At 41.8% G+C, this 16817-nt stretch overlaps 1 protein-coding gene across 1 annotated transcript in view; it reads right to left on the reverse strand.

The window, feature by feature from the left end:
* The window catches only part of LOC122814169 (kinesin-like protein KIF2C), a 341546-nt gene extending 325907 nt beyond the window's left edge, over positions 1-15639 (reverse strand). Inside the window, exon 1 of the mRNA XM_044086779.1 lies at positions 15475-15639. Within this exon, the coding sequence (XP_043942714.1) occupies positions 15475-15639 (165 nt within the window). The remainder of the gene's footprint in view (positions 1-15474) is intronic.
* Positions 15640-16817: the final 1178 nt, after the last annotated feature.

Genomic DNA, 16817 nt, shown 5'->3' on the forward strand with positions numbered 1-16817 from the left:
CCTCTGGTATTTGGGCCGACTGAGGGCTACCCCTGGCAGGATAACCCAAATGTGATGACAGAAGCAGTTGGAGTAATTAAAACTAGAGTTGCTGGGTCAGTCTATGAGGAGTCTACAGAAACCTGAAAAACTAAAGAACTTTGAACATTTTATCTGCTTTCTTAGGTACAGCAGGCTGGCTATCAGGGAAAACACAGACTGCGACAAAACCATCCTCCAAAGCTGGCAGCACTGTGGGAGTGAGAAGAGGTTAAGGGAATTCCAGATGTAACATTTCATATTTTCTGATGGACTGAGAAATCTGTGTTCAATCACTAAAAACATTGGCACATTCTAGAAAGTCAGAGAAAGAATCCTTGACTTGAGAGATTCAGAAAACATGCTCTCCTCAGAGTCTGAATCAGAATTCTGAAGAGAAAAAACTCTGTCCCATCACCCCCCCCCCCATATTTAATTTCTTGAATCTATTCAGTAAAAGAGGAATCCCCTTTTTCTCTTACTAGAAACCACCAGATAAGAAGGGCCAATAGCCTGTACAAAACCCTGAGCTAGTCCTAATAAACTACTCCTGTCCAGTGGAACTCTAGCAGGAGTAGATATACGTTTAGTTTTCTGCTTTTTTTGTACAGGGAAATTATAGCAAAGATGATTTTTAATGGCAGCAACTGCTTCCTCAAGGATGGGCACAACATTCTGGTTAACCAGGGGCACTTTTCCTGCCCCTACTCCAAAAACTAACAAAAGTGGCTCTCCCTCACCAACTAAACAGGCCCCAACACCCACAGAGGACATGGCTAACTCCCAGTCTATAGTGGCTATATAGGCAACACCAGGGGATCTGGGGAAAAAGAGGAGTAGTCTGAGAAAAGCTTTGGCCACAGCAGAGTTGTGGGTGAAGCAAATTGCTAGCCTCCTGTGATGGCAAAGGCTGTTAACTTTTTGTGGCTGGAAAAAGTACAGTTTGTGGGACTGTCAGTTTGTTCCACGGTCAAGATGAAATGGTACATCTTTCCCAGGGAAACTAAGTAGCAAAAGCCTGTATAATTTCAATAGTACAAAGTCATTTATACACAAAGAAAAAAACACGCTAATGTACTTTCCAGTCTCAAAGAGTAATTTAAACAGTTTCTCCACAGAAAAATGGATTTAGTATGTTTTAATCAAGTTTTAAACTGTGAAACAACTCCCACTTAAAAGTACAGCAAAGTCACGACAGTCAAAAAATAAAACACTTATTACTAACTTAAAAGCGCACTATCACATGGAAGTACATTTAAATATTAACACTATGTGGTGGTATTTTTCCCCAAAGAGAATTTATCTGCTCAGCAGTGGAACAGCCCAAGCTGACCATCTATCTTCAAAAGCCAACAGAGAAGTACTCTTTTCGATGGCAAGTTGGTTCTAAAGGGCCTGGCACCCAGACCTCTCTTTTTAATTAGTTCAGCTCAAGCTAACAGTTTGGACATCTGGAAGGTGCCCTGAAGCTTTGGAATTTGGTCAGTAGTTATATCCTAGGCAGGATATAAATCACATAGCTTGGGCTCCTGCAAAGGTGATCAATATGAAGAACATCGCGCAGAAACAGAGAAACCGATTTGAGCCCTTAGAAAGCAGTCACTACGAATATAATAAACTGGCTTAACATAACTTTACACAATAAACATGCATTGCTACCATATCTGTTAAAATTGCTTAAGAAATAAACATTCCTGTATTGATGCTCCTAAACAATTTTGGGAACTCTTAAATCTGTCACAAGCAACTTAGAACCAAAAAAAAAAAACCGATCAAACTGACTGAGCAGAGACATGTCAAATAAAATCATATTCATTTCCATATCCATAAGCCTTGGTCCCAGAAACTAACAGCAACCAAATAAACTCAGTCACTAACAAAACATCATTCACTATCTATGATCTCTCACCTTTCTACTTCAGAAGTATGAAATCAAAATGGGCACAGGAAGCATTAGGAGACACTGACACAGACTAATTAAACATTTTGTTCTGCACCCCAAATTCCTAAAATGACTTGATATCACACACATCTGCAAACCATTAATTCTATGATCTTGCAGTTACCTCAAGCATACTTCCACATAGTAAGAAAACTAATTCTCTCAGTCTCCCAAATCAAAATTTTTAAATCAGCTGCAGATTATGGGCCAATTACCATAATGTGTCCTTTAACCAAAATCATACAGAAACTATTTTGCCGACAATTAATGGATCTACTCTGACAATCTGCATCGATTCTGAAGCAGTTATAATACCCAAACAAAAAACAATACATGAAGTAAAAACGTTGTCTTACCATAACATTCCATCAGTTTTCGATCTTCACTAATCCTTGACTGTGGGCTCTGTTCTGAGCCTTGGAACAGACTTGGTCATTTATTTCAGCTTGCACCTCCCAAAACTCTCGAGCTAGGCATTACCCATGATGCTCCTCTGTAAATTACCTCAGATCGAGTTTGCCAATAACAGTGACAGATCAAAGTAATAAGAGTTACCAAGTCTGATTCCATATGATGAAGCCAGTCTTTTGTGATATTCTGTCCGCTAAGTCTTAGGCAGGGGAAGGTGTGGGGATGTCAAAGATTAGTGAAGATTGACAACACAGATGGAATGTTATGGGAAGTCATAACTTCTTTAATGGATGTTGTCATTCTTCACGTAATCCTTGACTGTGGGACAGAATTCCTAGCTACCTGAATCTTAGGAGGTCTCATGGAAGGATATTCTGAAGGACCATTGAACCTCAAGATGCACGTCCGCTAGACCTGGTCCAATTTGTAATGAGTGAAAAAGTTGAGTAAATGCCCATGTAGCTGCTGCACAAATGTCCTCTAAAGAATCTCGAGCAGGAAACACTGCGAAAGTGCTACAGCTCTCGTTGAATGAGCTTTTACAGGATGCGGTGGTTGAAGTCCCTTTGAATTATAAAGGAAAGTAATAAAATCTGTAAGCCATTTAGCAAATGTAACCTTAGAAACTGGGTCACCTAGCGAAAGTGAGGAAAAAGCAACAACTGGTCTGATTTTCCAATATCTTTTTCTCTGTGAAGGTAGAAATGTAACTGTCAATGGATGTCTTATAACTACAAGCAGTATTCTCTTTTATTGGAGAAATTAGGAAAAAAAAGACTGGTAGGTGCAAGGTTTGATTGATACTGGATTCCAAAACAACCTTCGGTAAGAAGGCTGGATTAGTCCAGAGAGAAAAAACGTATCCTTGTGAAATATTAGATAGGGAGGTTTGCAGGACAAAGCTTGAATTTTGATATTCTTCTGGTCAAGGTGATCGCTATTAAACACACTGTTTCAGGTCAAAAGTTTTAATTCACAGGTAGACAATGGTTCAAAAGGGGGTAAAGGTGAGGCATTGAAGGACCAAGGGTAAATCCTACGGGGCGCTGGGTTCTTTAAAGGCTGGCCTTCACATAAGTGTTCCTTTTAAAAAGGCCTTACACGGTTTATGTAACATAACAGTAGACCCATCAAAACCAATACGAAAGTTGGATATCGTAGCCCAGTGTACTCTGATGGTAGAAGCTGAAGAGTCTGACTGATAGACCCGTCAAAAATTCTAAAACCTTATCTACAGGGGCTGCATAAGAGCCAAAATCCTTGTCAAGAGCTCATTTGGTGAATTTTTCCCATTTGCTATGGTACAATTTTCTAGCTGAAGGCTTGTGATGAGCTAGCATGATTTGTTGGACTGGTGATGTAAGAGAGAAAAGCTTGGCAATCATGGGAATTGGAGAAGCCATGCATTGAGATTGAGATGGTGGAGATTCGGATGAACCATTCCTTCTGGGTGAGATAGGAGATCTGAACAGAGTCCAAAAATCCAAGGTTTCCAAAGTAGATGAGGCAAAATGAAGGGAAACCACACCTGTCGAGGCCAAAAAGGGACAGAGGATTACTGTGTTCCACAACCTCTTGGCTTTCTTTAGAAAAGGACGTAGAGGAGTCAGAGGAAAGGCATACATAAGACTGGGAGACCAATCATGGAGAGGAGGTTCTCTGGTTGACTACCCGAGGGGAGATTAGGGCAAAATAACTGCTGCACTTGTTTAGGGGGCACACAAACAGGTCACAGCAAGGTTGGCCTCAGTGATGGAAAATCTTTTTCACCACTGTCAGATTGAGACACCACTCATGAGACTATAGAGGATAGTTATGCTCAGCTCGTCTGCTATCATGTTGGAGCTCCCAGGAATGTGCATTGCTGTTAGAAAGCAGTTGGAAGAAACTGCCCACTACCAAACTCTGAAGGCTTCTTGACAAATTAGATAAGACTTGGCTCCCCCTTGTTTCATATACCAGACTCCAGACATGCTGTCCATTTGAACTGTCACTGTTCCAAAGGGAAGTGGTATCTTGAAAAACTTGCAATGCTAGGAGGATAGGTCTCCAGTCCTCTGTCTTCTTGGGCACTAAAGAATCTTGAGTAAAATCCAGATCCTTTCTGGTCTGGGGGAGGAGAACTTTCTGGATGACTTGTCGACCAGTTTTTGGATTTCTAAGACTGCTGCCTCCCTGTGACTGAGTGGAACGTCTGAGACTTTTTTGCATTTTCGGATTGGATACAAGGAGAATGATGTAACCTCTAGAAATGATTCCCTGCACCCATCTGTCCGAAGTCATTTGTAGCCAGGCAGATTGGTGCAGGGATAATCACCCCCCTCAGACTGCCTCCAAAGGAAGCAGGGGAAGTATCCTGAGATAAAACCAAAGTGGGTTGTTCCTGAGGCTTTGGTGCCCCCTGTCCCAGGGATGAGCCTGGAGGGAGCTCCGGTCGATGGTATAGGATGATGCTTGGCCTGATAGGGGTGTCACTGACTGTGTCCACAATGGACATAGCCTTCTCCAGGATCTGGAAGGCTGCCCCCCTGTAGAGGGATGGGAGCCCGGAACAGAAATAGACTCCTTCGAACCGTAATTCCACCCTGCACCAAGGAAGCTACCTCAAAGCAGAAGCTTCAGTTGAGCTTACAAATGCAGACACACCAAGAGGCATGGACGGCTCTGAAATCATTGCCAAACCCTGCCCCTCGGAACCAGCAACTAAGCCTTGACCTCAGATAGTCTCCTGTTCCGATAAATCGGAAGAACTCAAGGCAATCCTCAGTTCTGGAGAAGATATTCTAGCCGGTACAGAAGCAGTCGGAGCTGGGTAGGTCAGTGCCAGGAGCTCCAAAGGCTTAGTAGGAGTTGGAGGAGGAAACCGTCGATGTTGAGAAAGGAGCAGTTCTGGTGCCAGTTTGGCTTGGAACCAAATGTGGATGTAATCCCCTTGACAGAAGCAACTGATCAACCAGTCTCAAAGTCAGATTCCAAAAGGCTCTTAGCGGATCAAATGGAACAAACAGATGGAGATCTGGGAGGCCTCTTTTCCCAGAATGGACTGGGTGGCCTGCCAGCGAAAGGATCCACTGATTAAGAATAAGTGGCCCTTGGAAAGGTTTTGATTGCTTCGGTACCGATACTAGTACCAAAGCTCCAGATGTCTGTACCAAGATTTTTGATGTAGTCGAATCATGTGCCTGTCAGTGCCAAAGAAACTGTTGGCACTGAAGGCTGTTTTATTAATGTTGTGGGTGGTTCCGAGGAGCTGCTCAGAACTGAATGTTCTCTTTTTTGGTTTGAAATAAGACAAAGACGAACTGGATCCGGTTCTGGAAGCAGAAATTGATCTCTTCAAATTCTCCCTTCAGAAATCCTTTCAATATTAATTTATTTCTCCGCTCAGTTAACGTCCTGGTAGAGAAACTGACAAAAATCGCACAGGCAATGGACCTCACCAAGGCAGTACATGTAAAAACATGTACATCTGAAATGGGCATTTTTCCATCACATTTTTGGCACCTCTTGAAACCAGAAGTCCCTTAGAAGTGGTCAGCCATGCTAGAAAAACAAAGGCCCCAACACACACACAGAAAGAATTAAAATATTTTATTTTTAAAGAAGGGACAGAGAAGATAAACTATCAAAAATTTGGTTAATGGCAACTAAAGGGTTAAGAAAAATACCAACAATGGAAAACACAGTTGTGTACATTTACCATAAATGTAGATGTTAAGAGTGTATTCACTGTTGCAGTCACTACACTTGGGTAATCCTGCTGGCAGGCTACCCTCAGTCGGCCTGAATTCCAAAGTCTAGGTCCGGCATCGGTTGCTGTCGCCTCTTCCCTGCCGTCAGTACGCCAGGGGTACAAAAGATGCAGCCGACGCCATTTTCTTCAGTTTTTCTTGCCCCAGATGTCAGGAGCCCCCAAAAGGGTAGGTTAAAAATATGTCAGTAAAACACGCATGCACCAAAGTAAATATTTTGCCTTCATCTATAAGCAAATACACCACATAGGTTGTATAGAATAGAGTACAGATAAGTTCCAGCAAAGAAATGGGGGATGGCGGGTGGGTAACCTGGACTGCAACAGTGAATACACTCTAACATCTACATTTATGGTAAGTGTACACAACTGTACTATGTTCTTCATGTTTCACTGTTGCAGTCATTACAATTGGATTGAATCCCAAAGCTAAGGTTGGGAGGCTGGAGCTAAATAGCATTAGGAGCGGCTATTAGGCCCTGCAGAACTGCACTGGCAAAGCCTGCCCTGGATTTAGAGTGGTAAGTGATAGTGCTTTGTGAAGGTGTGCACTGAACTCCAAGTAGCAGCCTTTAAAATATCTTTGGTTGATACTCCCCTGAGGAAGGCTGCTGAAGTGGCTGCTGCTCTGGTTGAATGTGGCCTAATGCCCTTTGGTAATGGCTTGCCATATTGTGAATAGCAGAAACGAATGCAGTGGCCTATCCACCTTGAAATAGTCTGCTTTGAGATGGCCTTTCCTTGTGATCCTGCAGCATATGCCACTGGTAATTGCTCTGTCTTTCTGAAAGCTTTGGTTCTGTTTAAATAGAAGTGTAGCTGTCTGTGCATGTCCAAAGAATGCAGAATTATCTCCCCTTTATTATGTGGGCTTGGATAAAAGGTAGGCAGATGAATAGTTTCGTTAAAGGCCACACTGGACACTACCTTAGGCATAAATGTCGGGTTTGTCCTCAGAGAAACCCTGTCTAGATAAAAAATGATATAAGGTTCCACAGCCATGAGTGCCTGTAGCTCTGAGACTTCTCTTACAGAAGTTATTGCTAGGAGCAGAGCTGTTTTCCAAGATAAAAACTTTATATCAGCTGTAGCGGCTGGCTTAATGTAGCGGTTGGCTCAAAAGGAGGCAGGGTGAGTTTTTCTAAGACATAATTGAGGTCCCATGCAGGTATTGGTCTCCTTGGTGGCCTTAAATATTTGGCCCCTCTGAGATACTGCCTTAATAAAGGATGAGAAATGATTGGTGGCTCTGTATTATTATTATGAGCCGAAATGGCAGAGGCATGAATTTTTATAGATGAAAAGGATAGGCCTTTGTCCAGCATCTCAGTCAAGTATTGCAAAATCTGAGGAATATTTGGTACAGTTGTGTCAGTTCCTTGTGCCTGGTTCCAAACACAGAATCTCTTATTTTCCAGCATAGGATTTTCTAGTACTAGGCCTCCTGGCCTCCAAAATGACATCCATCACCACTTTAGTGAGAGGTGTGTTTTGTATGAGTACATTATCCGCCATGCTGCCAGATTTAAGGTCTTGAGTTGGCTGTGCAGGATCTGATTGTTCTACTGGGACAGTAGATGAGGCACTTGAGGTAAAGGTCCAGGCTGGACACAGACAAGTTCCTTAGGATTGGATACCAGTACTGGTGTGGCCAGTCTGGGGCAATCAGTATCATTTTTGGCTTCTCCTGTTTGACCTTTAGGAGTACCTTGGGGAGGAGAGGCAGAGGAGGAAAGGCATATACTGTTAAGTTTTTCCAGCTGAAAGATAGGGCATCCACTTTCCATGCTTGTCTGTGATAAGTCCTTGTGCAAAATCTCATTAGTTGGCAGTTGTGAGGTGAGGCTAATAGATCTATGTCCGGACATCCCCATTTCCTTGTTACCATGCTGAAGACTTGTGGATCCAATTTCCACTCGTGGGGATCCATGAGGTTTCTGCTTAGTTTGTCTGCCAGAGTATTTATCTTTCCTGGCAGGAATTGTGCCTGCAGATGTACTTGGTAAGTCAATGTTGTGTCCCATAAAGTCATGGCCAGTCTGCAAAGGGGGTAAGAATGAGCGCCTCCCTGCTTGTTTATATACCACATGATCGTGGTATTGTCTGTATCAGTAGTTGTACCGGATTTAGTAGGTCCTTGAAGGCTGTCAGGGCATTTTGAACAGCTAGCATCTCTTTTTGATTGATATGTACATGCATTTGGTTTGTGGACCATGTGCCTTGAATACATCTTCCTGCCACGTGGGCTCCCCAAGCATAATCCGATGCATCCGTTGTTAATGTGTGTGGCTGGGGGTAGAGTGAATGGCTGTCCCTTGTTCTGGTGACAGGCCTTCGCCCACCATCGTAACTCCTGTTGCAGGCAGGGGATGAGAGTAACTATTGTTTCCAGACTGTGGCAATGTTGAGTCCAAACACTTTTTAGGTACCATTGAAGTTTCTTCATATGCAGTCTTGCATAAGGAATTAGTAGAATGCAGGATGCCATGAAGCCCAAAGCCTGCAGAATTTTTCTTGCAGATAACTGGGCCTTTGTTGCCAATATTTTGAAATAGTCAGTTGCCTTTGCTTGTCTGGCGTGAGATAAGCCATCTGGGCAGCTGTATGTAAGCTTGCACCCAGGAATATTATCTCTTGAGAGGGTACTAGTTTTGATTTCTGTTCGTTGACTGTGCACCCTAGACATGGTAGTAATCTCTTTACAAACGCCAGACGCTGTAGTAGAATGTCCTTGTTCTCTGCTTGAATGAGGCAGTCATCCAAGTAAGGATATATTTGTATTCCACTGTCTGAAGAATGCAATTACTGGTGCCAGGCACTTTGTGAAGACCCTGGGCGCAGTAGATAAGCCAAAGGACAGTGCAGAGAATTGGTAGTGCATTGAGCCAGCTTTGAATTTGAGGTATCTTATGCATGTTTGTCTGACTGGGACATGCAGGTATGCCTCTTAGTTCTAAAGTCACAAGCCAAGCCTTCTTGCCCAACATGGGCAGAAGCTGCTGTAGAGTCAACATTTTGAATTTTGGAATATCCAGATATGTGTTTAGAATAGATAGGTCCAGTATTGGTCTCCAGGCTTTGTCCTTTCTGGGTACCAAGAACAGTCTTGAATACAATCCTTGCCCCTGCTCTTGCTCTGGTACTTGTTGAATGGCCCTCATGTCCATGAGGGATGAGACTTGTTTTTGTGCCTCTGCCCATTGATGTTTTGGCAGGTCTGGCCAACCGTTTGCCCTTGGCAGGGTATGGAAGTGAAGCTTGTAGCCTTGTGACACTATGTTTAAGACCCATTTGTCCTGGGTTATTATATGCCATTTTTGAGAAAAAAGTGCTAGCTTTCCCCCTAAAGGTGCTGCCAGAAGATAAGTGCTTGGGGCAGGCAGGGGGAAGTCATTGGGACTGTTTCCTGTATGGCTATGATTTGTCTTTTCCAGTTTTGAAGGCAGAGGCACCCCATTGTTTAGACCTGTACAAACCTTGGGGCTGGAATCTGCCTCTAGGGCGTCTGTATCTGCCCCTTTTTGGCCTGTCTGACACTGGAAATGACCAATTCTTTGTAAGCCAGTGTCTCCTAAATCTTGGTGGATGTATCTGTAAAATTCTTGACTGTTTGCATAGATTTAGCTTTGTCCTCCATTTTCTTTAACACCTTTTCTGCTTTAACACCAAACAAAGCATCATGCTGTAATGCAGCATCTAATAATTTTGCCTTAACATGATCAGGTAAATTTTGTTCCTTTAACTAAGCATGCCTCCTAATGACAGAACCCGTAACTGCGGCCCTGCAGGAGGCCTCCAGAGAATCAAAACCACATTGCAAAGTATGCTTTCCGACTTGTTCAGCTGTATGCAATAAATCCTGCATTTCTTTGTTTTCTGCACATTCAGAATTTGTCAACATTTTCTGTTTAAGCAGTGACATAAAATATTGTGGATATTTGAGCATATGAAACTGACAATTTAAAGCACTTATAGCCAAGGTAGCAGAAGTGTAAATCTTTTTTCCCCATCTGCCCAGTGTCCTAGAATCCCTGTCAGAGGGAGTAGGGTTTTTTGCAGTGGAAGCCTTGACCCGTTCGGGACCCTGAGAGAGAGTTTCTGGGTCAGCAGCAGGGTTTTCGAAAAGGAATTTATGAGAGTCAAGAACCCTGTAGTACCTGTCCGGCTTAGCAGCTGGAGGTAAGGAGTCAGGGGTCAGACTGGACTCTGAAAATACATCTACAATGTAACACAAGTGGAATAGCTAGGGGCCTGTGTTGTGGTAGTAAAAGGAAGTCTGAGCCTTTTCTTAGATTCAGAATAATCTTGACTCTCCCAGTGGAAATGCTCCCTCATGGTAGGTAAAGTTTCCCCAAAAGAATAATCCTCAGGAGGAGAGGCTGAAGGGATAGATTCTTCAGCATAAGAATCCTCATATGGACGAAGAGAGTATTCCTGATCAGAAGAGGAATCAGATGAAATGGAAACCTGATCTGAAGATTCATATTCTGTCTCTTGCCTAGGCCTCTTATCAGGAGGGGGATGGGAACCCCTGATCAAAGTAATTAGGTCTTCGGCCATTTTGAGCATCTGGTTTTAGGCATGGAGGCCTGTCCATGAGGCTGTTGCACTTGTTTCTTTGTCGTTAAAGGTGCTTTAGTCTTTGCCTTAGAAGCTGAAGTCGTTTTAACATATAATTGAGTAGGTCTGAAAACATCCTCAGAAGCAGATGCCTGCTCAGCAACTCCGGACCCATCTGAGGGAATAGTTTCCGAAGGTCCAACACCTTGGGCTTCCAGCGGCCTGGTCGACTCCAAGTGGGTGTCGGTAGTGGCCTGCGAGTCTAAAGTAGCGGTCGTCAGGGGCTGTGAAGACGCCTCACTGAGAACCGGCGACTGGATTAGAAGAAGCCTCGTCGTCTGTTTTGGACCTCGGATGCCCGTCCCTTTCTTTGCGTTTCTTGTGAATTCTGGTAGTCGGATGGCTATCAGACATTGTATAGTTAAATCTTCTGCCAAAATAGTGAAATGCAAAATCGTACTGACGCTTAATAGTGCTTTGGTTAAATCTAGCACAAAAGAGACAACTAGCAACGTCGTGGTCAGGGCCTAGGCAAGGAATACTGTAAGAATGAAAGTCCTTATGAGGTATTTGCTTCCCACAAGAAATACAATTATTAACTTTTCCTGACATCAGTATGGAGCAAGAAAAAAAGTTTCCCAATGGGGTACTTAGCTTTTTAGTGAAGACTTCAATCTGAAATTCGAACACGAAAACCTCAGGAGTCGGCTGACCGGCACTTGCGAACTGTTTTTGCTTCCGGCACCGCGTGGCAAGAAAGACTGAAGAAAATGGCATCGGCTGCATCTTTTATACCCCTGGCGCACTGACGTAAGGGAAGAGGCAACAGCAACAGACGCCAGACCTAGACTTTGGAATACAGGCCGACTGAGGGTAGCCTGCCAGCAGGATAACCCAATTATAATGACTGCAACAGTGAAACACGAAGAACATCTAGAAAGGACTAGCAAATGGTAGAAAAGCAGAAAGGGAAAGAAACACACACACTAAACACTAGACAGAGGAGCAGGTAGTAGAGAGAAATATAGATAGAAATGAAGACTCTATACAAGAAAGGAGATTAATAGAAAAAAAACAAAATATAGCCAAAGCTTGAGAGCTAGGATTGGATGCGTCTGACACTACAATGCGGCAAACAAGATCTGAGGAAATTTACAGAAGCATCATGGGTAGTGCCTAGCTCAAGAGTTTTAGAAGGCATGAGCTGAAATAAATGGCAGTTTCGAGGCTTGGAACAGAGCCCACAGTCAAGGATTATGTGAAGACTGACAAAAGATTCATACTTCTGAAGCAACGGAAAAAGGAAACCTAACAGGAGTCCTTTTATTGACTTAAAATGTATACCTGAATTGAACATATTTTCTCAAAGTCCTAGCTAAATTTTCAATTAGTGACACTGCTTCTAAAATTATTCTCAGCATACCTAATGATTTCAGAGCTATGACTGAGCTCCTGTTAACAAAAACAAAAGTGGAAGTCACAAAACACTGCAACTAATGAGGTCCCCCCCCCTTTCTAGAGTGGATTCGATCAATAGCAGCTTCGGAATGATGTACAGAAAGGGGAAGAAATGCAGAAGCAGAAAAATATGCTGTAGCCAATCAAGTCCCTTTTTGCAGGAAGCAGACCTGATCTTCAGCACGACATCGATCCATTCCCTTGCTTACTAAGGGGAAGAGATCGATGCTTTAAATTGCCACCACTAATATGTACCCGCGTACGTTCATCCATACAGCTAGACAACTCTCGTTTTCCTCAGGGCATCCCATAGCAGCAAGTTATCTAGGGGCCCCCTGCAGCTGCAAGTTTCACTGGTGCCCAGTCCATTCAGAATGCAAACATTTTTAAAACGCAACTAAAACTTCACATATCAGATCAATGGTTCTTGCTCCTCTATATCTCCAAGATAAATGTTACTTACCTTCAAGCTTGGACTTCCAACCATTTATCTTAATTCAGGATCTTATACTAGACTAGTCTTCACTCAATACCTGAACAGTTTTACTAGCATCTCCCAGTTAAATACATTTTATGACTGCTCACCCACCACCTCTAATTCTAATATAAATCTTGTGATAGCACTATATATATATATATATATATATATATATATATATATATATATATATATATATATATCTATATATATTTATTTAATGTCACGTCTGACTTGTGCGACATGTACGAAAGTATCTTTTCAAAAATACGTAATGGCAAAAGAAAAAAATGCTGAGCTCATAACAGAGAATGCTAGTGTGCATTTGCTGTTATGAATTAGACATTTTGAGTGGAGATCACACTAAGTGGGGAGATGCACCCTTTCCCTCACTGTAGTGGGATCTTGGAGTTACTATACACAAGGAACAGGGGGTGTGGAGGATGCGGGGGGGGGGGGGCTTGCCTCATGCAAAACGTTTGTAGCAGAAAACTGGAAATGAGAGTGTCTTGCTCAAAGTTGACATTCCCCGAGTGGTGACTAAGTACCAGGGCCGCAATTCTGGGCATTCGATGTTTCAAGTTGGGTAAGTAAACAGTCACAAGTGTGTTGCAACATTTTAAAGGTAAACCTATAAATATATCTGTAGCTCTTGCTCTATAGCTCTATCTATATCCCTATACCTATATATCTCAAGTAACCATTTAAAATGATGGCATCTGCTAGAGCGTATCCAGAAATAAAAACAGAGTGGCAGATAGATCGGATTTACATGTACTAAGTGCAAGATGCCATTTCTCAGAATGTTTCCTTTTCTCTGATGTATGGCCATCAGAGTCAGTATTTACAACTTTGAGGGGTACGGGGTGCTTGTCCTCCACATTCGGGGGGGGTGGGAGTAAGCAGAAGAGCAATTTTCAAAACTCAGTCTTCTCCTATGCCTTTCCTTTTTGTCTGGCTTGCTGGCACTCTGTTCAAGTGCAGACATTTCAACAGGGAGACCATATAAAATGGTCTCTAAACCTGTTCTACAATCCACCTCAACTACAGTGTTAACATTCCTTGCCCAACCTAGTTCCTTTCCTCAACTTCATTTCTTTGAATTTCTAAGCATTAATCACATGATCTATTATCTGACAAACCCAATAATATACCTCTACAAATGTTCAATTTTCAACATCTATTAATGTACAAGTATTGTTTATATGGTAATGGTTGCCTCTACTATCATATGAATGCAATCCAATAAGCAAATATACGTACAATTGACAGATATATGTCCCTATATCTCTATAAATGTATCATAGTGTCTGTTAGTGTAGATCACTGAATGTCTGTTTGAAACAATGTGTAATGTACATTGGGGTTCCCCAGGTCTCTGCTGAAAAGGTTTTTTTTTGACTAAGCACAGTCAGACAAACCCTGTAAACAAAAGCAAAATAAAACTTAATGAAGTAGAATAAAGTAAAAATTCTCATAAAATCTAGGATCTTTCCAAACTTGTGGCCCTCGGGTGGGGGCAACATTTTCCTTTAGCCATGTATGTCTAGGTTGGGAGACTAAAGGGGAATTTGCAAGCTTCTTTTTGTACTTATTCTTTCTTGGGACATTAACAGGGGAACAAAATGGAAACTGGCTTTGAAGATGTCTACTCCTCGGTCATCTCTCCACTCCTCTGCCTCTCTGATAACATTTTAGGGCTAAGGACCCAGACCTGTGCAGGTCTTGGATGAAACTGATCCAGGATCTAGGACTGCGCTGTCAACAAGTAGTACAGACCAGATGTCTCATCTGCAAAGACAAATACAGGCTGGCCTGAGATGATGGCTCTAGAATTGTTGAAGAGAGCAGAGCTGAAGAAATCTCAAAAAACTCTGACAATGGCTCCAAAGTACCTCCTTGAAATTTATGTCAGACACATCCAGCTTGGAGCCTGCAGATTCAAACACCTGAAATGACCAAATCATCTTTGGCACCATTACTGGAATCAATGCCTTGATAGAGACCTCCAGCCCTAGGATAGACATGTGATTTAACACAGACGGCTAGCTCAGCATTAAGAATTATATACACATTGAAGCAAAAGAAGTCCTTTGGAGATTAACCTGTGGATAAGATCCTGCTGGACTGCACCTTAGTATCTAGGAGATAAATTTCTATAGTTCCAGAGCATGCCCTGTAGAGCCGCCTTCTGTATCTTGCTTCAAAGAAACAAGATCATTTTCTTTATAATATTTGATCTTTGGTGCAGGTTTTGTCTTTGATGACAGATATGCAATTGCCAAACCTCAAGTACTGTGAAAAAAAACTATATTGCAAAAATCAAGTGGCACTGTGTCTACACTTTAGTTTTGCCTGCACTTTGTGTACTTGAGAGCTAAAACGACTATTACAGTATTTCACTATTTTTACCCCTGAGAAAGGAGGTTTTGTCAAAACATGGAACAAATGATTAATCCTGCTGGTTTTGTATGAAATTAACTTTATGAAAGTCTTAGAAAGCAACAGAGCACACCAATGAACTCCTGCTAAGGGATGCTAGAATGAAATATGGAACTGAAGACCAAGTGACAAAAATATAAAAGAAAAGCACCACAAGTGCAGCATACATCCCAGCATTAACACCAATTATTTTAGCATGCTTACCTGTCATGTTTTTACACACTTGGTACAAAGCAATGCAATGCTAGTAATCGTGAGAATCACAGAAGTGTATCTTGACAGATTATGGGCAGACAGTAGCTCTAGGTTAGAAACATTTCTATATATTGTGTCAAAGTAATGTGCTTTTAGAAACAAAGCAATGAAAAATGAGATTCTCCTACACCCAAAACTAATTTTGCCTTGAGCACATACTTCATCCTCTCCGTCCTCCATGGATTCTTCAAGGCTTGCCATCTCCTCATATTCTTTCAAGTCTGCGTTATTTTGGCTCTCCTCATTTACTCCTCCATTGTTAATACTGAGTTCTTTTACTCTGTTAAAAAAGTACAAATAGATTACCCAGTTTCTAGATAGCATTTTAAAAAGCATAGCTGCAGCCACCAGAAAAGTATGAGTACTTGCCTTTCACCCTTCTCATTCCTTGATATTAACCTCTGATGAATGTAACTGGAGGCAGCACCGCAAAGTCAGATATTAAAAATACATTTTCTATTGGAAAGAAAAATATTTGACAAGAAAAAAAATAGCCTTACAGGAAAAAACAGTTCAACTACCTTTTTTTAAATTGGGGAGTTACAGCTACTACGATTAGGTTAGAGCAGCTGTAAAAATATAAATTGGGGTAATTCATGGAAAAAGTAAAAGGTAGCCTGGTAGCAAAAGCTGTATAATATGCAAGACTCGCTGTTGCTTTCAATTTATGCTAGTTTGACTTTGTAAAAAAAGGATAGGAATGAGATTCTGGGAATAAGAACTCGAAGTAGTAAAAGATCAAAATAATAGTCCAGGCTCCATAAAAAGAAGCTATGTACTTACCCATAACATTCCATCTGTGTTATCCATTTTCATTCTTCAACTGACTGGTGTGGATCTAATCCTTGAATCCAACTCGGCCTTTGTTAAAGCACGTGGCAACCAAAACCAAACTCTCAAGCTTTTCCCTACCCTATAATGCAGGAACCCCAGGTACCTCCGATTTTGTATGCCGATTTTACCCTAAAGGAACTTATTATGTATTAAACACAGAAAGAAACCATATCCTTCTTCTAGAAGTTTGTAAATAATAAGGATAGGGGCTGGTGGGTGGGAAGCTGAGGAAGAATGAAAATGGACCACACAGATGGAATGTTATGGCAAGTACACTTCTTTATCAGATTTCAATTTTCCTTCAATACCCAACTGATGGGACAGAGGACTCCAGCTACCTATAAACCTGGGTGGACTCTAAAGGATATTTCTGAGCACAGTTGAACCAAATGATGTTCTACATCTGGAGACCAGAAAAAGACCAGAAGGAGCCCTTAATTGTACTGGATCCACAGAAGGTGAATATCTAGGTCAAGGGAGTAAAGTAACATTGGATCCAGTAGGGTTGGAAGCAGTCTTATCGGATGTTTTTGTCGGACCAGAGGATTTATACACACACATTTTATTATATATGTATATATATTGTATATACACACACACACACACATATATATATATATATATATATATATATATATATATATATATATATATATATATATATATAT

The sequence above is a fragment of the Protopterus annectens genome, chromosome 10.part0 (assembly GCF_019279795.1).
Source record: "Protopterus annectens isolate FY-2018-M chromosome 10.part0, PAN1.0, whole genome shotgun sequence".
In the NCBI taxonomy this organism is placed as follows: domain Eukaryota; kingdom Metazoa; phylum Chordata; order Ceratodontiformes; family Protopteridae; genus Protopterus; species Protopterus annectens.